Source organism: Leuciscus leuciscus, assembly GCF_965113295.1.
Source record: "Leuciscus leuciscus genome assembly, chromosome: 24".
Taxonomy (NCBI): Eukaryota; Metazoa; Chordata; class Actinopteri; order Cypriniformes; family Leuciscidae; genus Leuciscus; species Leuciscus leuciscus.
The window spans coordinates 16,935,798-16,960,894 of record NC_138723.1 but is presented as its reverse complement, the minus strand read 5'-3'; the positions used below and the strand labels follow the sequence as shown (position 1 = coordinate 16,960,894).

Genomic DNA, 25,097 nt, shown 5'->3' with positions numbered 1-25,097 from the left:
CACTTTTGATGTTATTTCTAGCAAGAAATTACTATTAAAATATTAGTTTAGTTACTAAAGCGCCCTCTGTTTTGTTGTAGACCATTAAACTGTTACGCTGCCTCAGAATATACCCAGGTATACCTTTGTGCGCCTGCAAAGTCATTTATTTGGATTTGAGGCAACAAGTCAGCTGCCAGATGCAGCCTTAGTGTGCATTAAATGGCCTGTAAATGATTGATTTATTCTTTAATTCATTCATTCAGTGTGTGAACTATTTAAATCTGCATAATTTCAAGATAGATTTTTAGAAAGCCTGCATTATACATTTGTTAACAATTGACCAATAGTTTACATAGCCTAGATTGTTAGATGAAGAACAATTTTCAATTTTGATTATTTTGATGATTATTAAAATATATATTTTTTCCAGTAACATGCACTTATCATTTACAAGACCAGTATAAGCTTAATTTTGATTTTTCATGTTGAATTTTCAGACTAGACCAACATGCTGCATAAACCATAAACCAAAAATAAAATAAAAATCAATGGTCTTTTCAACAGAGTACCTCAATAACAGATTACCTCAATGATTCAGACAGTAATTTTCAAGTACAGATGTTAAAGGTATGCACCTGCTGTCTGACACGACGCCAGATGCATGCAGTATGCTATTGGTTTGTTTTTATCTCAGCATGAGATTTCCATTTAAGCCTTTATAATAATACACTGTCCCTGTTACCCAGTGCTCAGCACACACATACACATCTGGCTGTGATAAAGCCATCCTGTCTACATGTGGGTGACAAAGACTTTGAATGAGGGCTGCAGGTGCAGGGTTTCTCTGACGCCCATGGGAGATGACATGCAAAAGTCCAAGACAAGTCCTCTATTAGAACTAATGACTGCCCTCTTATGCCAAAAACAGTCACTTTTGTTTGAGAGGCAAGCCTATACACTGATTAGACAGCAGTGTTAATAGTGAGGTATTTGTATTATGGGACATCAACCACTAGATTCACACTGTATAGTTGAGGGGAAGTTAGTTAAAAACAAGTTCATGTCTTTCTTGTATAATCAGGTGAATGAATTGGAATGTGACCAGTTTGGTTTTCAACATCCACCTTCACACAGGATGGGAACATAAAAAAACACAAAGAATAAGAAATATGAAAGAATAAGGCAAATAACTCAATATTATCAACTCCAAATGATACAACCAATTAGCTCAAAATAATGAGACAAATTAAATAAAAACTATGGCAATGTCAGGAAACAAAGACGCGCAGAAGTAGTGAGTAACAACCAACAAGTTTTATTCAAACAGGTGTATGGCAAGGTAAGTATATTGCAGGCAGACAATAACCATGAAGATGATAATGAAGATAAATCAGTTCAATAAAGGTACGTTGCACCACACGCACCCTATACACCAGTATGTCGCAGAGTACTTGAATTAATGATGTTTGTTCTTACAGGGAGTTGGCGAACACACGTGGAGAACTGGAGACTGGAGAAGGAGACAGGCCGGATAGGAGACGAGGAGAATAGGTATCTCAGGTAAGAATAACATCCATAGCTTGGGTGAGTATTAGTCGAGACCAGACAATGGCTGAATCCGAAATCTCCCCCTAAACCCTCATTCACTATTCCCTCCATTACGTCCCCTTGGAATTATAAGGTTTTATCTGCGTTCTGAGCAGTTTTGCGATATTGAGCTTTAAAGTTTTTGCATTCCATTCGACTGTGTAGAAAGAACCTTTTCATTTTCTAAATAAAAAGTTCCAAAATGTACACAACTTAAAAAACAACATCACATAATGTAAAGAAGTGGTCACTGAATAAGAATATGTGAATAACTAAATTTTGACAAAAATGTCAGATAGAACCTTATCATTCCAAGGGGACGAATTTAGTCCACTAATACTGTTCACTTGAAGGAGTGAATGAAAAGGAGTGAGCGAATTCGGACAGCCGTTGAGTGTACATCGTCTTGTTATTGCAGTGCAATGTGGGATTGAAAAAGTGCACTCAATAACGCCCACTATGGTTTGGACACCACTACAAATGGCTGTCCCCTCAAATAACGCCGTGTTTGAGGGTATAGGGGGCGATTTCAGATTCAGTCAATGAGAGCGTGTGATGCAGGCTTTTGTAGCGGGTGCTGATGAGTGGTGATTGATGACAGGTGGTTGTGATCAGTACTTTTGTGAGAATGAGCATTGGGAGTGAAGGTGGAGCCTGGCGGATCCCTGACAGAACCTTCTGACTTCTCTGGCCATACTGGGCCACCAGTCACAGTAAGTGGGTTTGATTGGCCCCTGGGTGGCCAGTGCCCACTGAAGAATGTGAAGAGTGGATGAGTTACCTGGACGAAAGGAGATTTGGAAATCGAGTGAAACGATTGAGAGAGCCCATCGAGCTTGACGTGGGTTAAGGCGTTTGGCTTCCCAGAGAAATTGGAGGTTCTTATGGTAAGTCAATACCGTGAAAGGGTGTCGTTCTCCCTCAAGCCAGTGTCTCCATTCTTCAAGTACAAGTTTGATGGCAAGGACTTCTCGATTACTGATGTCATAGTTCCTCTCCTCCGGGGTTAACTTACGGGAGAAGAAGGCACATGGATGGAGTTTTGGAGGCGTCCCCTGTTGCTCCACTATGAATTACTTTTCAGGATAAGGGAGAGTCAGGAAAGGAGCACTGCAGAAACCAGGACTTTGTGGCATTGGTGGACCAAGACAGAGACTTGGGCTTACCTCTGAAGGGAGGTTAATGAACTGGTAATGTTACTGAAAACAAGAATGAATGGTTGGTAGAAGTTCGCAAAGCCCAGGAATCTTTGGAGTTATTTGACTGTTGAGGGGATTGGCCAGTTACGGAAACCTTCCTGTAACTGAAGAAAAGGGGTTTCAGATTAATGGAACTGGCACTTCTCTGCTTTTAAGAACAGGATGAATCAGCATTTTTAAGCCACTACATCAACATCAACATCTCTCATCGTGGGTGCGGGGGAACGGATTTCGACAGTTGGATTTTTGCCGTTGGATTGGGTTCCCCCCGTGTTTCTTATACAAGGAGGTTCTTCTAATATTAATCAAACTGATAGTGATTAAAAGGCCCCCATGGCCTATTGGTCAGTGCACTGACTTTAAGAGTTGATGAATTTTAGGTGACACGAGTTCAAGTCCCGACTCGTGGAATTTATTTTTATCCCATATATGAAAGCTTTAGCATTAAGTTCTGCCAGGAAGACTTAATTGTTACGTCATTCTACCTTTTCATCTATCCAATCACATTCCAACACTTGTGGTATAAAAGGTCGGTACTTACTCATGTTTGAGTTCGCAGATGCTGACGCTTCAATTCACCACCATCCTCCCCACCTCCTCCAAATTGAATCCTTCCCTCCATCCCCCTCACCACCACCACCAGGATGGTCCCTTCCATACCTCACGGGGGTCGGCTGCGCCCCTGCCTTGATCTCAGGCAGGATATGCAGAGTCCGGACCCTCAGATTGCGAGCTACGGATGGGGCCTACGCCAAAGAACTTTATTGCTTGCTGGGTTGCTAATAAATGGATAATTGTCACAGTATTTATTCTCCCGAGTCTTTCTGGTAGAAATTCCTTTCATAATAAAAGGCAAAAATTCCCAAATATATTTCTTTAAACTGATGCCAGGTAAGCTCCATCCACATACAAAATAGAATCAGCATTTTTTAAGCCACTAGATCAACACCTCTCATTATGGGAGAGGGGGAACAGATTCCGACAGCTGGTTTGTTTGCCGTCAGATTCTGTTCCCCCATGTTTCTTACACAATGAGGTTCTAATATTAATCAAACTGATGCTGCTTTGTTGACCCCCATAGCCTAGTGGTCAGTGCATTAACAATTAGTGTTTTAGGGCTTTGGGCGACCCGAGATCAAGTCCCGGCCAGTGGAATTTTATTGATCCTATATTTTTCCTATCATAATAAAAGGCATAAACTCCCAAAAAATTATTCTTTAAACTGATGCCAGTTAAAGGGATGGTTCACCAGAAATTGAATGTTTGAATGTCTTTTTTTAGCATCATATACCCTCATTCTCAATCTGGATCGGAATAGTAAAGAATTGAACAGTTCTGATTCTGCAGCTCCATTTTATCTAAATGCAATCCAATAATTGGCCTAACACTATGTGCAATTATTATTTCATTCATTAATATTTATTAAATACTAGCCTACTGACAAAATGTGTAGAAAACTACACGTATAAAACAACCAGGTCGTTAACTACACTTACTACATGTGTTTGATTCAGAACGACTCACAGTCATTCTATGGGGAATCAGACTTCACTGGTTGGGCTGTTTGTTTTGATTTAGATTTTTTTCATTTTTGATTCGTTCGAAAATCGAACTTCAACTCATTCAAGAGTCATGCGCTATAATCAACACTGCACAGCCGGTTTTGTGCTGTAATGTAAATTCAGTGACAGTGTTGCTGTATTTTTGTATGGTGTTCCTTCACATGCGTTTTGTTGTTGTTGTTACTGTGCTCTATTGTCTGTCTGTCTGCATCACAGAGATTTAGTGACCAAAGGCTCAAGCTCCAAAACTGAGAAAATAGCACCATATTAGGCAACGTTTCTTACAACTTTGTCATTATTTGTTAAAAAATAATCTCAGCTCAGGTCCCGTTTGTGTATTAGCCTATTAGCATATTCAATCATGGTCACGTCATGTCAGGTTTCCTTTACGAAAAAGTTGCCGTGCAAAACTAAAAACTTAGTTGCTAATCTAGTTGTGTAGCCTATAGGCTACTCAAAGTTTACTGTTACTCTTTTATAAACTAAAACGTGGTCCAATTTAGTCCCAAGTAGTATTGAAACAGTACACTTACAAGTAGGCTATACTTCTACTACATTGATATTAGTATACTTACTACATAAAGTACTTAGCCTACATTAAATCTACTTAAAATCTACTTGAACTTTATAGCCTATTTAAGTAGGCTACTTAATAAAATTAACCTGAAGTTTCCTTTTGTCTTTTTTAAACGCTTGATAGCCACTCGTTGCAGTCTTCCTTCATTTTATAGAAAAAAACAGCTTGGACATTTTGTTCACCATATTCTCTTGTGTTTCATGGAATGTCAGATGTGTTTAGAACAGGGAAGTACCCTAAATAATGACTCATCATTATCTTTTTGAACTTTAGTTTCTTCAACTACTTATGTCCAATATTTTTATATGCATTGTGCCATTTATTGTGGAACTTTTTAATATTACGTTTTTGATTTAGCTTCTTTTTGTTGATATTTTGCAGAAACAGATCTCATCGAGAGCGAGACACCCAAGGTCAAGAGACAAAAGTCATAAGTTGTGTAGTGGGTGCTGTTATCTAACCTTTTTAGATGGTTTAGTATTGACCAAGGTGTTTCAGAAGATCAAGATCAGGATCCTAACCATAGACTGTAAACAAAAAAAAAACGTGGAAAACCCTGCTCCATATAACGCCCGAAACCATGGAAATGATGCTTATTTTAAAACACAGCAAACTATTATTGACTCATACCTAGTGAATATCATCGTATCTCTGAACTGTGTAGTACATCAGTGATTAAGAGCTTTATATTCAAATCCACACAGATGGCGTAATATTACTGTGCTGCTGAATGTGATGATGTTTACTGCCAGCTTAAGTATTACGACCGTTTTTTCCCCCCTTTTTAGTATTTTGATTAATTCTGGGATTCAGTTTAGACCGCCGTAATACTGTTTTCCCTGTCCCTAATCTGCTAACCTCATAACTCTTAATCAAAACCTCCAAGCCGGTTTTCTTTTTTTTTTTTTTTGTCTTCTATATTGTAATCGAGGTCACAGATTACGTGCATGTGACATTCTCTGATTTTACCTGAAACTCCTCTCAGAACAGTGAGGGACTTATGAAGGATGCAACTGTGTCCTCCTCTGTCTTATCGTAAGCTTCATGACCACAACCCTGGCGCAAAGCATCAGTTGTCTTTTTGAAACAGACAACAGCATGAAATGTTGCCCATCACAATTTACTCGCCCTCATATCTGTCAAAACCTGTATAACTTTTTCTCCTGAAGATGACAAAAGAAGATTTTCCCATACAATGACTGTAATTCCCTGTCCACTTTCATTGAAAATAACAGCCTGGACGTTCTGCTAAACATCTTCTTTTGTGTTCCACAGCGTAAACAAAGTCAAATGGGCAATGGTTCTTTTTATTTATTTTATTCTTATTTTGGAGGATGAACTGTCCCTTTAAGAAAGAGAAGATTTAAATCCACGTGTCTTGTGGCCTCAGAGGGATTTGTGTTTGTATGTTGAATGAATACATTTACAGAATCACACATCCAGCTCACCTATTTCACTCAGTTTTTATTCTTTGATTATTAGGATGTTTTAACCATTATGTTGCTTTTCTGACTATAATGTGACAATTAATATGCTATTGAACAATGAATAGGCTACTGTGTTTGAATAGTGAAATACCAAAAAAAGAATCCGTTTTCTGATGGTCCTTTCCTTTGTCATTTGAAGATCAATTATATCCGATGGCTGTCTGGGTGCAGAAAGTGATGATCATGGGAGATTAACCCAAGGGAACAGACACACAAACACGAACATACTGTTCTGTGGCTGACAGTCGGTAAGAATATCCATCAAAGTGATTGAAATTATGAAAAATGCCTCACAGCCTGTCATTTTCCCGCGCCCATTCTTAGTTCTGCGAGAACACACATTGTTTCATGAAATAATTTCACGAATTTATCTTCAAGCTGTCCTTGTTTAGACTGGAGCGTGTTTACATATTACAGACGCAACTACAGTGCTGTAATTATGATAGTTTATCAAGCATGAAGGGATGCAAATATGAAACTTTGTCTGGTTGGCTTCTGCCATCTGTTGGTACAAATGTATAACTGCAAATAATGAAAACCGTCATGTAAACTCGAGGATTCCCAAACTTTTGTCTCAGCCAAACCCATTTAAAGGGATACTCCACTTTATAATGAAAATTCTGTCATCATATACTCACCCTCATGTTGTTTCAAACCTGTATGAATTTCTTTCTTCTGCTTAACAGAAAGGAAGATATTTAGAAGAATGTCAGTAACCAGACAGTTTTGGTCTCATTGACTTCCATAGTAGGAAAAAAATATACTATGGAAGTCAATGAGACCAGAAACTGTCTGGTATATTCTTCAAAATATCTTCCTTTCTGTCCAGCAGAAGAAAGAAATTCATAAAAAATTGAAACAACATGAGGGTGAGTATATGATGACAGAATTTTCATTTTAAAGTGGAGTATTCCTTTAACCTAAAAAATTAACTTGAAGTATCTGTACATTTGTAAAGTTAATATTTGAAAAATTATACCGCAAATTTGCATGATCACGGTTCTCTGATGTCAGTTTATGGTCATATGACATGCAGGTAAACAATAAAATATTTAATGTACTTTTATATTAATAGGTATTTATTCATATACAATATTTAATAAAACATTGTGTTTTGTTTGTATATGATTTAATGTGTTATCTTAGTATTTATATGCAATTATAGTACTTATTTTGAAATAGTTTTAATTTTAGTTGACGTTTTGTGCTGTTCTTTTGTCATTTTTATTAGTTTCTGTTTTAAAATTTTTTTTTTATATTTAGCTTACATGTGTTTTTTTGTCATTTTAGTATTTCAGTAGTTTCAACATTTCTAATTTTCATTTATGTAGTTTACATTATTCATCTAATATATATATATATATATTAGATTTTTACAAATTATTTGTAATATTTTTATAATAGTTTTAGTTAACAATAAAAACACTGGTTTAAATTATTACATTTTTGGTTTTTATTAACTCCCGAACCCCAGTTTGGGAAACCCTGATGTACAGTAGCTCATCCTTTAGATACTGTGAAGCATAAAAAATAAAAATAAAAATCAATTAAACAAACTAATCAGGAAACCAAGTCTGTTTCAAATATACACATTTTCATAATTTATTAAGCTTTCAGTTTCTTAAGAGAGAATAATTTGGTCCCAAGCAAGAAGTTAGAGCACAATAATCAAAATAGAATCACATTAAATTTAAAAAGAAAAATGATCAGATAATATTTTTTTTTTGCTTACAAATGACCGTTAGATTTTAGAAAAAAGTTCAATTACATAAAATCAGCATTAGTGACTACAGTAAGTGCAGTTCTGAACACCTGAGAGTTTGATCCCAGATTCACTAGTCTCTTTTATAAAGTTTCCAGACTTAAATGAGTGGCACAGTTTCAGCAAAAACAGACTACAGCACAATAATAGTCCAATAGCGTTATGTCCCCTGAGAAGAAGAAAAGGTTTTATTGAGCTGCGAGATGAGGTTTGTTGTGTTGTGAGTCCAAAAATGATCCTGGCTGATTGATTCTATGAGGATGTTCAGGGACATGTGTTAGGTAAAGGAATACTTCATTGAACACTGACCAATACAAACTAAATGCTAATGCTTAAAGGTTTGGAGTAAAAAAAAAAAAAAGGTGTATATATATACACACACACACACACAAGACGTACAACCTACAATCAGACGAGGACAGTAGTGATGTCACGTTTGTTAAATGCATCTTCAGTGAGCCAGTTTAAGATGTAAAAAATCCTTCCGTGATTTTCTGTGGTCCTTCCTTCAACCAACACATCTAATTTTGCTATTTGTTTGTTTCATGGTTGCTGCTGAGAAGATCTGTGCTGAGTTTCACCATTGAACGACACTCGCTTTTCTCAAAAGCCGAGGCGTCAGGTGGACAGGTATGTGACTGAGCTTCTACGACCCCCAGAGGTAACAGGTTCTGCGAGCTTGATTGTGCTACGGTGTTTTCCATTGAGGAATGAACTGGTGGTTTGGCTCCAGAGCAACAGGTGTGCGTGGAAAGGTCTGAAGCCTGGGCCGGGTGTGAGTCTGGGAAGGAGCACAGGAAAGCAGACAGAGGGCAGTCCGGAGAGGAATATTTGGCCAGCACCTGTAGCTGCTCAGGTTTGAGGGCGGCTTCAGCACAGACCCTCTCGTACAGGCCTGAGTAACTCTGCCAGGTCTTCAACTTCATCTGATTCAGCTTTATCCGTTCTACTGTCAGCTTCTCACGCTCGCTCCTCTGCAGAGGAGATTTATGCATTTGTATTGCATATACAATTTCACTGGATTGCACAATTTTAACATGAACAAAAACATTTTAATATTGTGATGCATATTTGTCAGTCATATATAAATGAAACAGGTTACTTTACATAATTTACTATATATCAATTTGAAAGCTGTAATATATATATATATATATATATATATACGCATACTTATGTAATATGAGCCCTTATTACATTTTAACTTGAAATATATATATTTATATTAGAGCTTTCAAATCGATTACCTCATACATATTTGCATCTATTTGATCTTAATTAAATAGTCATATATTCAAAAAACATTCATTCAAATATGTCTTAGAATCAGCATAAAAACATTTGAAAACAATTACATTTATTCAGATAATTGTATTTATTTTTATAATTTGACACAAATATTTTTAGGTGGATCTGTATAATCTCACAAAAACCTGCCTAGGTCATATTTCACCCACAAATCAAATAATAACAAATCTGATTTTTCTTAAAGAAAATAATATATATATATATATTAATTAATTATATTTCAGCACCTTTCCCCCCTAAATTATCATTTCCATAAATAATAAATAAAATACTATTAAAAAAAATTCTACATTATCATTGTATTGCTTTATTTTATTTTGTATTTTTAACTAATGAAACCCACAATTTAAACCAATATTTTATCTTATAAAATCCTGTTAATTTTTATTTTATTTAAATCCTTAAAATAGTTCTGTATTTTCTTTAATAACAATAAAATCTCACATTTTTCTTCATTGATTTTGGGGTGAAATGTGATCACATTTTTGTGAAATTCACTGAAATAGCAGCTGTAGATCAAAACTTTCATCCTGAATGAGGCATTTGAGGTGCTTGTGTACAGTTATGGCCTTTGAGCCTTTAGGGATTACTTCGGATACTCACCAGTTTCTCGATTTCACACTCCAGGTTGTGTATGCAGTCAAGTTTCCGCTTGCGGCAGCGACGGGCTGCAATCCGGTTTTTGCTCCGTCTGCGGATGTCATGCACAACTTCGAGCTGCTCCCGTGTGAAGCACTGCTGCTTCAGCATCTGCTGGAAGTCGTTCCTGCTCAGAGACACGATCTGATCCACAGAGAGCGGCAGCGCCATCTGGAGTGAAAGAACGGAAATGGGTCAACATGTCTATCATCAACTAAACATATATGTCATATTCCTCCTGCTTAGTCATGGCATCAGGTCTGTTTATATTTTAAACACTGTAATGTTAACTTTGATTGGTATTTAAAGAGTAAAAGATTAATGGGTTAATGATTTCATTAAGTCCTCATTCAGGACGTTTGTGGACTTTTGACTTTACTGTAAGTCTGACTAGTCATTATCAGGTGTGCAAAGTAGGTACATTCCAGCCTGCTCAAAAGGCACTGAACAGGGCAAAGTCCAACATGCATTAACAAATAGAAAAACTCGTACCACAGGTGCCAGGTTTTTGCTTACTATGGATGCTTGTTTCAGACAGAATAAAAAAAGGGTATTTGTGACTTTTTATCTCACAATTATGACTTTTTTTCTCGCATATACGAGTTTGCATCTCGCAATTCCAACTTTTTTCTCAGAATTGTGTGATATAAACTCGAAATTGCAAGTTATAAAGTTCTGACTTTTTGTCTCGAAATTGTGACTTTATATCACGCAATTCTGACTTTATAACTCTCAATGGAGAGTTGTGAGAAATTGTGAGAAAAAAGTCAGAATTGCGAGATATAAACTCGCAATTGCGAGAAAAAAGTCAGAATTGCTAGATGTAAACTTATTATTCTGTGGTGGAAACAAGCTTACTGCTCCACCACCAACTGTATTTTTTTATTATTATTATTCGCTTGACCAATATTTTTTCTAATATTGACTTAATAGCAGGTATGCTGACAAATGGCACCATTTGGAGGGTCTCCAAAGAAAATCACCCAACAATGCTATTAACAAGTGAAGTAACTAATGATATGTATGGCTGGCTAATTATTCAACTAAAATAATAATAATAATAATAACAGCAACTCATACTTAATTAAGAAATGCAAAAAAAAAAATCTAAAAATTTGCAACCATTTTGATTTTAAAACAACTTTGGATAAATTTAATGATATTAATAATAATAATAATAATTATTATTATTGTAATACTATATTTATATTAATGCAATTCATTTAATTGTATTAATTAATTATATAAATATGAATCATTATTATCTAATAATGTTAATAACAACAACAAATTATTAATTATTATTATTAATTTAAATATATAATTGTATTTGCATAAAATATTCATAATCTTCATCATATCAGTTTTAATAAAGCAATATATCAATCTCTATTCATGTTCCATCTATAAAGTAAGTCTGACGTTTTATTTATTTATTGCCCATTTTATTATCCATCAGGACTATTATGGCGCTTTTCCATTACCAGTACCAGCTCGACTCGACTCGACTCAGCTCGGCTCGGCTCGCTTTTCGCTCCGTTTTCCATTGCAGAAGTAACTCCACAATAGTACCTGGTCGTCATAGCGACGCCGCAGGAAACTGCCGTGACTTAATCTTTTACGGGAGACGCGCGAGACACACCCGCTACCCACACACACAGGACAATGGAGGAAATCGAGTGTATGCTGTTTTTGGATGTTTTTGTTTTTGTTTTTGCTGTTTTTTATTCAGGATACTCCGTCTGGCGCGTGCAATGATGACGCAGTGAATAGTGACGATTCTCTGTGACCAATCAGCAGTCTGCCGTGTTTTCACGTCACATTTTAGTATCGCCTCAGCTCGCTTGGAACCTCGCCGGAGGTGGTACGAAAAAAAGTACCTGGAAGCAGGTACAGGTACAACTTTTACACATTGGAAAACCAAACAGAGCCCAACAGAGCTGGTACTGTGTAGTGGAAAAGCGCCATTAGAAAGTTGTCAAACTATTGGAAGTTTGATCACTTAATGTAATACACACCTCTCCTCAACAAACTGCACACTTTGAGATAAGGGTTTGTTCAGATCAATGAAGCACATCTAATAAATACAACCAGTCCTCACCTCACACACTCGTTCACTGCTGTAAGACTCACTGTCCCCCTCTGTGTCAAAACTATCAGAGTCCTCCCCTGATTGGTTGGAGGGTAAGTACGGACTGCCCTGGGACGTGGATCCCCCCTCTCCATCGTGTAGTTGAGCACCCACCGCGCCACAGCTCTGCATAAATGGACACTCTAATGCTCTGGAATCCAGGTACCAGCTTTTCAGACAATTTGAGGGTTTCTCCACCAAGCCCAGGCCAGAGGGAGAAGCCTGAAAAGAATCCGGCCAGGATGTAAGTTGCTTGGCCACCTCGATTTCCTCTGTGCTCCTCTGTTCATTGCTTTGGTCATCTCTGAGCTCCATGTACGTTCTCTCAGCATCATCTATTCCTGAGCGAGGGGACATTCCCCGTTTAGACAAGTCTCCTGAGTCACAAATGGAATGTGCCGACTCGTTGCAGGTTGGAAAGGATGGCTGGCCTGTGCAAGGACCAGGATTCAGAGGACAAAATTCAGGAAGAAGAGAATCTTCATCTTCATCTGTTTTATTGCATGAAAATCTCTCCTTGCAGTCTCCATTGCTTGAGCAAGGAAGGTAGTTTAAAGGACAGTCGTCATCTGTCTTGTCAAGGGACATGGGTGTCGAGTCGCAGACATCCGGACAGGATCGCTCCTTCCCGCAAGCTATTTGAAACTTGCGGTACTTCGGGCACAGGAAGGAGTAATCTGTGTCTTTCCCACTGTAACAGCTTTTTGCGACATCCTCAATGGCCACCGACGGAGGGCAAGATGGCTCTTTGGCTTTAAGCTGAGGCTGTGAGGGTTGAAGTAATGATTGATCTTCATCAATAGCACCGTCCTTGTTAATCGAGCTCAATTCAGCTCCTCGTGATTTGCAGCATTTGGTTTTACAGCACTTCTTTGGGACTTTTGATGTGCTTCTGCTGCTGTCAAAGAACTTGGGGAGAAGGAAGTCAAAGCAGGCTTTGTCCAAGTTCTTGAAACCAAGAACTGAAGCACAGTTACGGATTTCCAGCACGTTCTCTTTGGTAAAGATGAGTTTTGAGGTGTAGGCAAAATCCAGCAAGGGTTCAAACCCCTCTGAGGTAACCTTAAGATGGAAAAAAACAATAGATTTGAAATCAAATGCATGAAAATCTGCCTTTTCTTTGCATCACATCTCATATTAACACTGAAGAATTAAATATTTCTGCCACAATAATGAGCCAAAGATCTCATGAACTTCCTCCTTGAACAATTCAGACCATTGATTATGTTGTTACCTCATCAGGAAGGTTGATGACAATCCCTTCAGGTGTATGACTGGACACACGAGCGCTGAAGTAATCACTGCAGGATGCCAGAACTGCCCGGTGGGCCCGGAAACTCTGGGTCTCCGCCACAATAGTCACATCACACAGAAGATCCTTCTTCCTCTGCTCATTCAGACATTGCAGAACATAGGAACTGTGCACTGATGACTGGAAGGTGAACTTAAACAACTTTGAGCTTTCCATCGACATGTTGAGTTAATCTGTATGGTAAAAACATAAACAATAGATTTTCATGTGCTCAATTCAAGGAAACTGTCAAGTGTATACTAAAATGATTCGCAACATGACAAATAGACTAAGATAACTCATTCATTTGGCATATAAATCAGGCATTGTATGGATGTTGCATATATATGTATGTATATATATATATATATATATATTCACCATAGAGAAGATTTTCATGCTGTGAACACAATTTCATAATCCCCTGTGATTTTAAAATCAAACACCTTATGTGTTTACACCTATTTTTGCGAATTTGGTTCCAGAAGTATTTTCATTAAAGAGTTATAAGCCATGATCCAAAAACAACCAGCTATGAGTTTGAATCACAACATAACAAACCTTTATTTGAAGAAAAAAAAAATATATATATATATATGTATATATATATATATATGTATATATTTGAAAATCATACAGAAAGACAAAGGAACAAGGCTATGTACCCATGACAATCAAATTAAAAAAATGTATGGATAAATATAAAACTATTGATCTAAACTGTGTATTCAGAATCAGTAGATTTTACGTTTATTGCAAAATATGCATCTATACACAAATATTTAGGCTAAGTAGTTTGAGAGCATAGGAAGTGGGTGGGCGCTAGAGTATTTGCTTTTTCCGATTACGTGATTGGTGGAGATTTTTTGCAGAATCATGGTAATGAAGTTTTTGAACCAGGATTCCACTGTTGAAAACTATTATTGAAAAATAAGTTGAAATAATATGGACTGTTGGCTTCAACATAAGCATATAGCCTATGCCATTGCCATTGGTTAACCTCATAGCTCACAATAGGTCTAAGTCAGCTAAAGGTTATAAATTAAAAAGAAAATTAATGGGGTTTACTTCTGGAACTTAGAGTAACACTAACGACTCTGTTCCAGTTTGTGTCTAGCTTGCGGCGCTTCGTTTCTTGAAGGTGAAAATTGGTATCACAGCCGACCTTATTTTCAGAACAACAGCGCTCATGCTCACGTAATCCTTCTTAAAAAAAAATAAAATAAAAGGCTCACACTCGGTCGACAACAAAAGTGCCTCGAGAAGAAATTCTTTTTGAAACACTCTATACGTACGTGTCCTTACCCACGGGAACTCTTTATCTCAACTGATAATACTACTGATAATAATTTGACCTAGTCGAGTCATGAGTGTGTATGCATGCGCGCGCGCGCGTGTGTGGCGCAAGAGTGTGCGCGCTCTGCTGACTCATTCGGTTTTGCTGATAAAGGATGAGCAAGCATTTTCTCCGTCTGTCCCTTTCCTCTAAACTCCTCGACTTTATAAAGAACTTAGGGACCAGTTGCCTCATACAGTTCAGCTAGAGTATCTTATGTTGTTAAACGAAAACATCTTAACTCGTTTTCCTAATAATGTGTCGAGTAAAAACAACAGACGCGCATTTTATGTAATAAATACCGAACATTACGATTGTGCTAGAAAACCTCTTGAGCAGCCTAACGTTACATAGACAGTATAAGGTATCTCAGGTGCTTTACATATTTGAATGGAACCATCGAAGCGCGGATATGATGCCCAAATATGCTGTCTAGGTAGGAAGCTCATTATGTTTTGAGACAGCCTAAGTTACGTCCGACGAAAAAAATACATCTGTATAGAAGAATATTATCGCTTCCACGATCGTGATCATTAAAAAAACTTCCACCGATATGTCGTGAAACAGTAGAATAGCTTAACTTATTTCATAAGTATTAACATTTAAATTAGATATTGTAAACTTTTAATTATAAAGTTGAACGATCTCCATTTTCCATGACTTTCTGTCTCTCAGTTTCGACATACATAAACTAACAAAACCACTAGCTTTCGTATATATACACTCACCTGTCATATCTCCGGAGAGTGAGAGTAAAAGAAGAATTTGACACTACATACTAACTCGGGTCGCTTAAAGCGATCACTTGTAACTATGAAAACAAGGCGGCGCTTGTGTTTCACTCTGGTGTCGTGTGACTTCAGCCCAAAATTGTTTTTGTCCCGCCTTCTCAAACACAGCCCCCTTTCATTGGCCCTCTGTCCTGTCAATCAATCAAGACTTCCTTAAAAAAAAAAAAAAAATCGCCACCAGACCTTCTTGGTTTTCACCACCCACGCCACACACACACATATATACATAATTTAACCTTCTCAGTCCCGAGTTGGGAAACTTTACAAATAAACAATCTTTGTCAAAGAGAGAAAACGGCAACTTAAATAGCAAAATGCAATACGCTAATTATTATATGTCTGGTATATTGAGCATTCGGACCTATATGAAATCTGATATTCTGCTTTATTTTCACCAATGTGAAAACAAAAATGGCATTTTTTTACAATAAATGGTCTATCATCAGTCAGACAAAGAAAATGAAACCGGCACTACAAAAGTCTAGAGTAGACATAACTAAAATACCACTGAATCTTGAGGAAGCAACCATTTCATGCTGCTAAACTGGTTTGTGGACAAACACCGCTGGTATTTTAGCTGTATGGGGTAGGAGGTGTCAGCCATTGATATTTTTGAAGGGTTTCACAATCCTAAAATGATCAGATCACATTTCGAAACTCAAGTTCCCTATTGCTGAGTGACTACAATGTGTAGTCATACGTCTATTATCACCTTGATTCAACTCAAATAGCTCAACAGACATGTAGATCCTCAATTCCTTTTTTAGACAGACAGAAAACAGTAAAAACTTTTACTCAGAGTAACATTTACTCTTTTTCAGCAGGGCAGTTTACATGGTAAAACACTGATAAAATTTCAACTGTACAATATAGGCGAGTGCATCCACAAACACGCCCTTAAATCACACAAAGAAGTATATATTCAGAATACAAATTCAGAAATATATGAGTGAGGTGATCCCTCACCTCATCTTTGGGCCACAAGACCATCTGCTCTGAAAAGGACCCATATTAGCTTAAAATATGATATATACATTGATTAAGTGTCTCAGTCTAAGCACACTGATTCAAAATCAGTTTTCCGCTTCAGTACATAACCACTGAAGGAACGCTGAGATGTTTATAAGCTGTAGTAAAGACCCAGAAGAGAAAAATCTTTCGCACTGGTGTCAAAGGTCACGAGGAGCCCTGTCTCTTTTGACTGACCACTCGGAGCGTCTCGAGCTGCTGCGCTCGCTCGCTGTGGGCTGTTATCAGGTTCCGGTTCTCTTCCGTAAGTATCCTGTATTCCTCCTCCAGTTGCGCAAACTCCATCGAAGCCTTTTCGTCCTCTAGCAGCTCAGCCATGAGCTCTTTCCTGAGAATGGCACACATATATAATAAATGTTATACATAATCATTCATTACATAACTTTTTTAATGACTGTAATTATGATATGAAAGGTGTGTGCCAAAATAACACATTATGTGGCTTGGGTGTCACACACATTACTACAGGTGGCTGTTCCGTGCCCGAAACTATTTTATAGGAAGTGAACCTATTGGCACCATAGCTTTTGGTAGCTGGGTTGAAACAATCTCAATCATGGAACAAACAAAACATTTTTATTATAGACAGAACTGCAGAAGTCTAGATGACTTGTCTGTGCTTTGTAATGTTTCTCTAGCTCACAGTGACACTGAGTCAGCGGGTGATCCGTTCTGCTTTGCCCTCTGGACCAAGTTAATGGTTCGAGCAGGGTTGTAGTGTGGTGACAGGCACGTTTAATATGTATGTTTAAAATGTAAAAAAAAAAAAGTGTCTATAACCACACAAGGATGAATCAGACACAAACTGTATATACCATTAGGGAACGTCAGCAAATGGTTATGAGTAATAAATCTGCAGAAAATGTACAGAATTGATTTACAGTATATTCAAGAACAGCTGAGTTTGGCACTTTATCTGAACTCAGTGTATCTGGAAAAGTTCATGTGTTTTCCTCTTTAAGAAAAAAAAGCAAATGAGAAAGAGAACAAATACTGGACATTTTCAGTGGCGTTTAGATGTCATGACATTTTTTGTGTTTCCCTCCATAAACAATCCATGGATCCTGGAAAATATATATATATATATATATAATGACCACTTGATTAGGTACACTTTGCTAGTACTGGGTTGAACTCCCTTTTGCCTTCAGAACTCTCTTAATTTTTCATGATGGCATAGATTCAACCATGTTCTGGAAACATTCCTCAGAGATTTTGGTCCATATTGACATGAAAGCATAACGTAGTTGTAATGTGAATCTCCTGTTCCACCTTATACTAAAGGTGCTCAATTGGACTGAGATCTGGTGACTGTGGAGGTCATTCGAGTATAGTGAACTAATTGTCATGCTCAAGAAACCAGTTTGAGATGGTTTGTAGATAACCAGTGGTTATTTGAGTTACTGTTGCCTTTCTATCAGTTTGAACAAGTCTGGCCATTCTCCTCTGGCATAAACAAGGCAGAACTGCCACTCACGGGATATTTTCTCTTTTTCAAACCATTCTCTGTAAACCCTAGAGATGGTTGAGCGTGGAAATCCCAATAGATCAGCAGTTTCTGAAATACTCAGAAACTCAGAAATACCAAAGGCCATGCCACGTTCAAAGTCACTTAAATCACATTTCTTCCCTATTCTGATGCTCAGTTTTAACTTCAGCAGATCGTCTTCTTGACTATGTCTACATGCCTAAATGCGATGAGTTGCTGCCAGAGGCATCATCACTAGGCCTATTTTGAGGGCTTCTGCCCCCCTAAATGTCCAGCCCGATTAACTCTGTAATCTGTATGAAATTGTGATCGCCTCAGTCCCCTTTAAAACCCCCATGAAAAAGGTGTCAGGCTTCGGTTCCTCCTCCTCTTTTAGTCTGCCTTGTCATCTCCATGAATGAAAATGAGAAATGTAGATCTTCTTTTAAGTGAATTCTACTGCACAACTGTAGAGTTAAAATAATTATAAAGTGTTTAAAATATTACATGTTTAAAAAATATATTTTTTTACCTTTTTCACCCCTGATGAGTTTGCATCTCTGCATTTAAACTACTTATAAGAGTAAATGACAAAGACAGAGAAACATCATGTGAGTTATTTCATTCAACTAAATATTGACCCAGCAGGTGATTGTGACTTAAGACATTTATTAGCCATTTGTGGTTTTAGATGTCACTTTGAATTATAAAAGTGGAAAATTGATTCATGTGCTGTTATATTTTTTTTATAAATAGAAAGCAAAAAAAAAAAATTCTTAATGAATATTAGTTGGTAAATGATTTGAAATTAAATCAATATTCAAGGATTGACTTGATATGTATATGACCTAACCTACTGTTTTGTTTATTCCTACCCTATATTCACACATACACACACACACACAAAATATATTATATATATATATATATATATATATATATATATATATATATATATATATATATATATATATATATATATATATATGCGCCCTCATTGGGCTATATCCCCCCAATTCTAAAATCCTAGAATCGCCCTAACTTGCTGCCATATGATCGGCTGATTAGATAATCGTAGTTATGTTTACAAAATGATACTACTATACTAGGTAGTTTGAAAAAAAAGAAAAGAAAAAAAAAAGTGTTGTTTGCAGTCTTAAAATGTGGAGTATATACAAATGTTAGGCTTTACAGTGCACTTTCATTTTCATCAAAGTGTGGTTTTGCTATGTGAATGTTAAAAAAACAAAAAGCCCTGTATACCACAATACATATGTCAACTCTTATCATGATTACACAGGCACAGAGCATGACTATTAAGGAAACTCCAGACAAATGCAGCTTTGATCAATGATCTGTCTGTTCATACTTACAAAGATGTGTGTGTTTATATGTATAGGCTACATACTGTATCAGAATATATTTATTGATTGTAGAAACAAAATAGCACATTAACAGTGTGGTTAACAGCTCTGAATCTCAGTAAAATCATGAATGCATGTATTGAGCATGTGTTTTTTAAAGCTTACTTTCTGTCTTCCAGCCAGGCGATTTCATGTTTGACCTGGTTGAACTCATTGGCCATCTTGCAGTGGTCTTTGTACACTTCTATGGACTCCTTTAGAGACCGACACGGCAGCACCGGCTGTTAAAGGTAGGAACATGATGACATTATTACATGTAAATAAAACTGTAAGCGTTTTATTTTTCCTAATACTTCAGTACAATCCATAATTGCTCTTTTTAAAGAGTGAATTGACAAATACAGTATACTTTTGCTACAAGAGTGACTGGAGATAAATTGAGGAACTTGGTTTTTTTTCTTTATGATGTTATATTTGGATTGTCTGCTACATCCTGGAATATACACAAAATCGTCACACAGCCTGACAAGAAGGTTTCAATCAACAGATGAAACACAATATGTGGAAACATTATTGAGACGCTTGACTTTTTTTTTATTCCTTTTGTGTCAGGAACTTCTTCTTTCGCAATGACTCATGGCACAGTACCACAGAATAGCATCCACACGACTAAGCGCTTCAACTTCTCCCATGTTTTCCCCTTAAGTGTGTGTGGGTGTATCTGTGTGTTTGCATATGTTAACCCAGTGTTTTTTTGTTGTTTTTTCAGGTAGGACAATTTCAGGTTTCAGATGGGGAATCTTCCTTAAACAGTCCTTGTCACATTGAGCGGCACTGATATTCTAAACACCACGTGGCATTGATAAACCATAATCATATAGCCTAATAGCCTATATCATAACAATATGACAAACCAAATTTGAATGAAAACACAATAATGTCATGAAAATTTTTATATTTATAGATTGATAAACAATAGATTGATAGATAGCGCTTACAGATTTATTATCTACACACTACTCAGTGCGGTTCATGCCTCATAATGTAAGCTCTCTTTCTAAGAAAGCTTTCTTTCACAGAAAGAAAAAAACCTGTCTGTGAATATTTCATATTAGAGACAGAGACATTTTTGTACTAGTTATGAGGAAATGTCAAACCCAACGTCAAACCCAACCCTTCATGTCAGCATGAAACAGCATTCTCAAAATATATTTGACTAAAACAATACATATAGTGGAAAAAAATGTTAGGCCAGCCCTGGACATTTTGTCTATCGGGAATGATTGGACTCTGAAAAGTTGAAGGACATCACCCGAAAAAGAAAAGCAAGTTATCACATTATGGAAACAAGAATTCATTTTTCATACATAGATTGTCCAAAATAAGACCAAAAATGGTATAAAAACTGTGTCACATGGCCCTTTAGTGGCACAATTATTTTTATTTATTAATAATAAAAATAAAAATTAGTGTTATTACTATTAAAAATGACATGCTTACGTTTAATAATGTAATTAAGTTCAATTGATTTAAATATTGATAACTTTAAAAGTAACCGATGCCATCTTGTGGTCTTACAGAAGCATTGCTAAAATATTCCCTCTTTAAGAAAGTTTGATCCATGAAATTAACCGAATAATAAGTTGTGTAACAATATGTGAAAATAAGAAGGAACAAATGTCCTCAGCCAATAGACATCAATGAACGCTTTTAAAAGGATAGTTAATGTTAATACATTAATAATAATGTAAATGTTAATTCTGTCATCTGTCATGTTCCAAACCTGTATGAATTTCTTGCCTCTGTTGAACACAAAATATTTTGAAGAATATGGGTAACTAAACAGTTTGTGGTCGCCATTGACTTCCATAGTAGGCAAAAATATACTATGGAAGTCAGTGGTTTCCTTCAACTGTTTGGTTACCGACATTCTTCAAAATAGATTTTGTGTTCATCAGAGGAAAGAAATTCATACAGGTTTGAAACAATACGAGGGCAAGTACATTTTCATTTTCGGGTGAACTATCCCTTTAAGGCAGCAGTATATTATTTTCATGTTGTTTATAATGTTGTCTGGGTGGATGTGACACTATTCCTCTCTGATTTAGCTTCTTTCCTCATGAATCACATGCAGGAACATTTCAATTGCACCCTGCCTCACAAACCCACCATTTACTTACACACACACACACACACACACACACACACACACACACACACACACACACACACACACACACACACACACACACACACACACACACACACTATAGCATTAATATTAGTACAGTGGATTAAGCCTTTTCTGCAGTTTTTTTCTACGCCAAAAGTCACACCATATGACCCCAACCATTATTATCATATACAGTACACCTTTAGGTGTGAGATATAGAGTCAGATACATAATATCTATTTTAGCTGTATTCTCTATGCAGCAGACTCTGTAATTGTATTCCAAGCATACAGCAAAATAGATTATTAATAACTTTACCTGCAGGCGTTGCTCAAGGTCAGGGAATATTGGAAGGGGATCTTCTGCATCTTTCAACTCTGAGAGGAAAAGAAAGCCAGATGAACATGTCTGGTATGAGAATGCTAATGTTTGAGATCTTTACTCCAAGGTCTTAGTGGTGACATCTATATCCATCTAATCAGCGAAATCATACCACAGTTCACATGACACCACAGCATGTCCAGTTAGCTGTTTACACTGATCTAGGTCCAGTTTCCTTAGCGTAAACATTCACATGGTTATTCGCCTGGAAACTGGTTCCGGATCAGTGCGAAAAGCCAAATTCGAACACCACCTGTTCGACCATGGAGTCTAAATCCTAAACGGACAGATTGAAAGTAACTATCTCCCATGTTCTTTGCAATGACTTGTCTGTAACGAGCACTCCGACAGACAGCTTGTCTGTACTGATTCCCGCCATGCCAGCTATGAGCTACAGTATGTCCAAGCGAGAATCCTCTGATGCAGCCTGCTAAAAACAGGCCTGTTTACAGTCATGCATCAGCCAAACGGCCAATTAGATGATATATATACATTGAAATTTGCACGGGTATTATCTGAAACATGATATGCACATTATTCCTGCAGAATGTGGCCAGGTGGGGATGAACTTTTTTTTCTTTTTCTTTTTTTTTTTAAGAAAAAAAGAAGATCAGTAAGTTTTTACAACATATGTTTTTACATTGCTTTAAATCTTCTAAATAAGTTAAGGAATTTTAATCAAAATTTTTTTTAAGTCAGTTTAATGTAATTTAAGTTAAAAATATCCATCCAAGTACTCCAAGTTATAACATCCAAGTTATTGTACTTAAAAATGTAAGGCAGCAACTTAGTCTTCAATTTAATTATAAGTTATTTAAATATATATACACACATTCTTCTATAAATACAAAAATAGTTGCTAAAATTAATCACAAAGCTATAGTGATATACATCATGTTGTATAATGTGTGCGTGTGTGTGTGTGTGTGTGTGTGTGTGTGTGTGTGTGTGTGTGTGTGTGTGTGTGTGTGTGTGTGTGTGTGTGTGTGTGTGTGTGTGTGTGTGTATTATATATTATTGTTAGTTTTGGAGTCATGAAAATGTATTTTATTTTATCTTATTTTGATTTAAATTGATATTAAAATTAATTGTAATTTATTTTAGCTTCAGTTTTTCCCAGATTATCATTATTTTATATATCAAATTATTATTTATTATTTAGCTATTATTCTAAGTTTCCTTTTTAGTTAAGTTTTAAGTTTAGCTTCTGATTTTCCCAGTTATGTTCATTTTTATAAAAATTTTATACTTCAATGAAACAAATTTTTTTTAGTTTTTGTTTTATGGTTTCATTAACAAGTGACTGTTGTCAATTACACAAAAGATTGGTCTACATGCTTCAAAACAAGTTTGTATGGAATTATGGGAAAGGCAGACAAATATAGTGTGTTTATGTGTTGGGTTCTATTTGTGTTCCACTTTTGGGAAAGAAAGAAAAGGACGCGGGGCAAAGTAGCGGCGATGCGTGAAGCATTAAATGCTTTTAAATTTAGGCCAGTGTTCTAAAAGCAAATGAGTGAATCATGCAGCAGTGAGGTATTAAAACAGAAACCTGACGCTGCAATGCCCAGGCAGCAGCTGCCATCAAAGCATTTGCCTGAATAGCTGTAAAACACTTTGACAGCACTGTTGACTTTGTGGCTAGGTAGATATTTTGTTTTTAAGATGCCAGAGATCAACTAAAATAGAGGGCCACCTGTTTCTTTGTAAAGGATGGCAAAAGTTGAATTGATCCCACATAAGAGGGTTTAGGTGGGTTTTACTTGTTGCCATTTTGGTAGAAGTCACGCATCGCCCCGGACCGAGCAGAGCGAGGGGACGCAACTCTATTTTAGTCTCTCATTCACAGTGTCTTTGTCAAACACATGATGTAAACATCTAAAACAATCATTTTCACATTCTTATTAGATGCCTTGCCTGAGTTTTCGTTGAGGCTGAAAGCGATTTGTACTTCAGGTTTATCTGCAGAGACTCGTCGAGTTGAGGTGATCATTTATTCCTAGAAAAATAACAGATTTGGATTAAACAAGGCTGGATGTAAACCTTATATATTATTAATCTCAGAAGAATGAGATCAGCAGCCTTTCAGGGGGTCGTGAAAAGGTTTCATCATGTGCCCAAAGTTGCATCAGGGATTAAACAATTGAAGATAAATCCTCTTCCAAACAGCAAATGAGATCATACTTCTGAATTGGTTGCACAGTGTTTCTTATGAAATCATATTTGTGTATGTTTATAGTAATACTATATTTATGCATATTTACTATGTGCTAATGCTGTATTTTATGGCTGAACATTAAGGAAGACACAAGTCCAATGTTAATGTCATGAAAGTGTGAAAGAGGCTACAAGCATAACTTGAGTAACTTTACTTTGTTAAGATTAAAAGAAGATTCTCAAGAAGTTGAATTTGTTTCATATGATAATATGAGACAATAAAACCCCTTACCTGACAACAGAAACGTATTTACAGAAAACTCTCTAATACAAATCTTAAAAGAGTCGCTCAGCAAAAGACACTGAGCTGAAGACACTCCATTGAGAAGCCTGTAGATCTTCTTGACTGTTTATAAAAAGTCACATTAAATCAGTCATAATCCTCGTAGTGTAAAATGAGAAGCAAGAAGCAGGTTCACAAAACACAGCCAAAGGAAAGACAGATCTTCAGCAGGAGGCTGTCAGAGTGGCACTGTGATTCTGTGTGTGTGTGTTTGACGGACACCAATTAAATGGCTCAGATGGCGTGACTTTACACTAGAACAATGTCCACCTCTCCAATCAGCTTTGAGTGACCCACACATTGACAAGAACAATGCAAAGGTTTGATTTTCATTGTAATTGTGTCCTTTGAAGATGGTTAGGGTTTGTGATTTGTAGTTTTTGGTGTGTTTTTGAGCACTGATAGGTTACGTTTTTTGCTTTTTGCTTAGTCTTTTTTATTGCAAAACAATAATCATCTGTGCAATCATTCAGTTGTGTACATCAAATTGTTTAAAATAACAGTCACACAGAGAGAAAATATTAAAAATA

General features: G+C 36.6%; 2 protein-coding genes and 1 long non-coding RNA gene across 3 annotated transcripts; 1 reads left to right on the top strand and 2 right to left on the bottom strand.

Annotated features, from left to right (window-relative positions):
- Window positions 1-370: 370 nt before the first annotated feature.
- LOC309488983 lies at window positions 371-8,108 on the top strand. Its single transcript, XR_014202313.1, has 2 exons — window positions 371-1,542; window positions 6,534-8,108. It is a non-coding gene; the product is annotated as an uncharacterized lncRNA (long non-coding RNA).
- On the bottom strand, window positions 7,968-15,720 carry bach1b (BTB and CNC homology 1, basic leucine zipper transcription factor 1 b). The gene is made up of 5 exons (XM_082157432.1): window positions 15,590-15,720; window positions 13,469-13,719; window positions 12,205-13,296; window positions 10,068-10,274; window positions 7,968-9,130 (listed from the first exon to the last, which is right to left on the bottom strand). Exons 2-5 carry the CDS (start codon window positions 13,706-13,708, stop codon window positions 8,687-8,689), a joined length of 1,983 nt encoding a protein of 660 aa, XP_082013558.1. The 5' UTR covers window positions 13,709-13,719; window positions 15,590-15,720; the 3' UTR covers window positions 7,968-8,686.
- Window positions 15,721-15,843: 123 nt separating this feature from the next.
- Window positions 15,844-24,800, bottom strand: map3k7cl (map3k7 C-terminal like). Its single transcript, XM_082157437.1, has 5 exons — window positions 24,517-24,800; window positions 23,985-24,066; window positions 22,005-22,063; window positions 19,679-19,794; window positions 15,844-17,009 (listed from the first exon to the last, which is right to left on the bottom strand). Exons 2-5 carry the CDS (start codon window positions 24,058-24,060, stop codon window positions 16,829-16,831), a joined length of 432 nt encoding a protein of 143 aa, XP_082013563.1. The 5' UTR covers window positions 24,061-24,066; window positions 24,517-24,800; the 3' UTR covers window positions 15,844-16,828.
- Between the last annotated feature and the right edge of the window lie 297 nt (window positions 24,801-25,097).

Bases quoted from the DNA above. Each gene is read 5' to 3' on its own strand.
- bach1b (XM_082157432.1), bottom strand. From the start codon at position 13,708: ATGTCGATGGAAAGCTCAAAGTTGTTTAAGTTCACCTTCCAGTCATCA. The intron at 13,297-13,468 runs GTAACAACATAA...TTCCATCTTAAG, and splicing joins TCATCAACCTTCCTGATGAG to GTTACCTCAGAGGGGTTTGA. The intron at 10,275-12,204 runs GTGAGGACTGGT...CTTTCACTCCAG, and splicing joins GCAGTGAACGAGTGTGTGAG to ATGGCGCTGCCGCTCTCTGT.
- map3k7cl (XM_082157437.1), bottom strand. From the start codon at position 24,060: ATGATCACCTCAACTCGACGAGTCTCTGCAGATAAACCTGAAGTACAA. The intron at 19,795-22,004 runs GTAAAGTTATTA...TACCTTTAACAG, and splicing joins ACCTTGAGCAACGCCTGCAG to CCGGTGCTGCCGTGTCGGTC. The intron at 17,010-19,678 runs GTAAGCTTTAAA...TGCCATTCTCAG, and splicing joins GCCTGGCTGGAAGACAGAAA to GAAAGAGCTCATGGCTGAGC.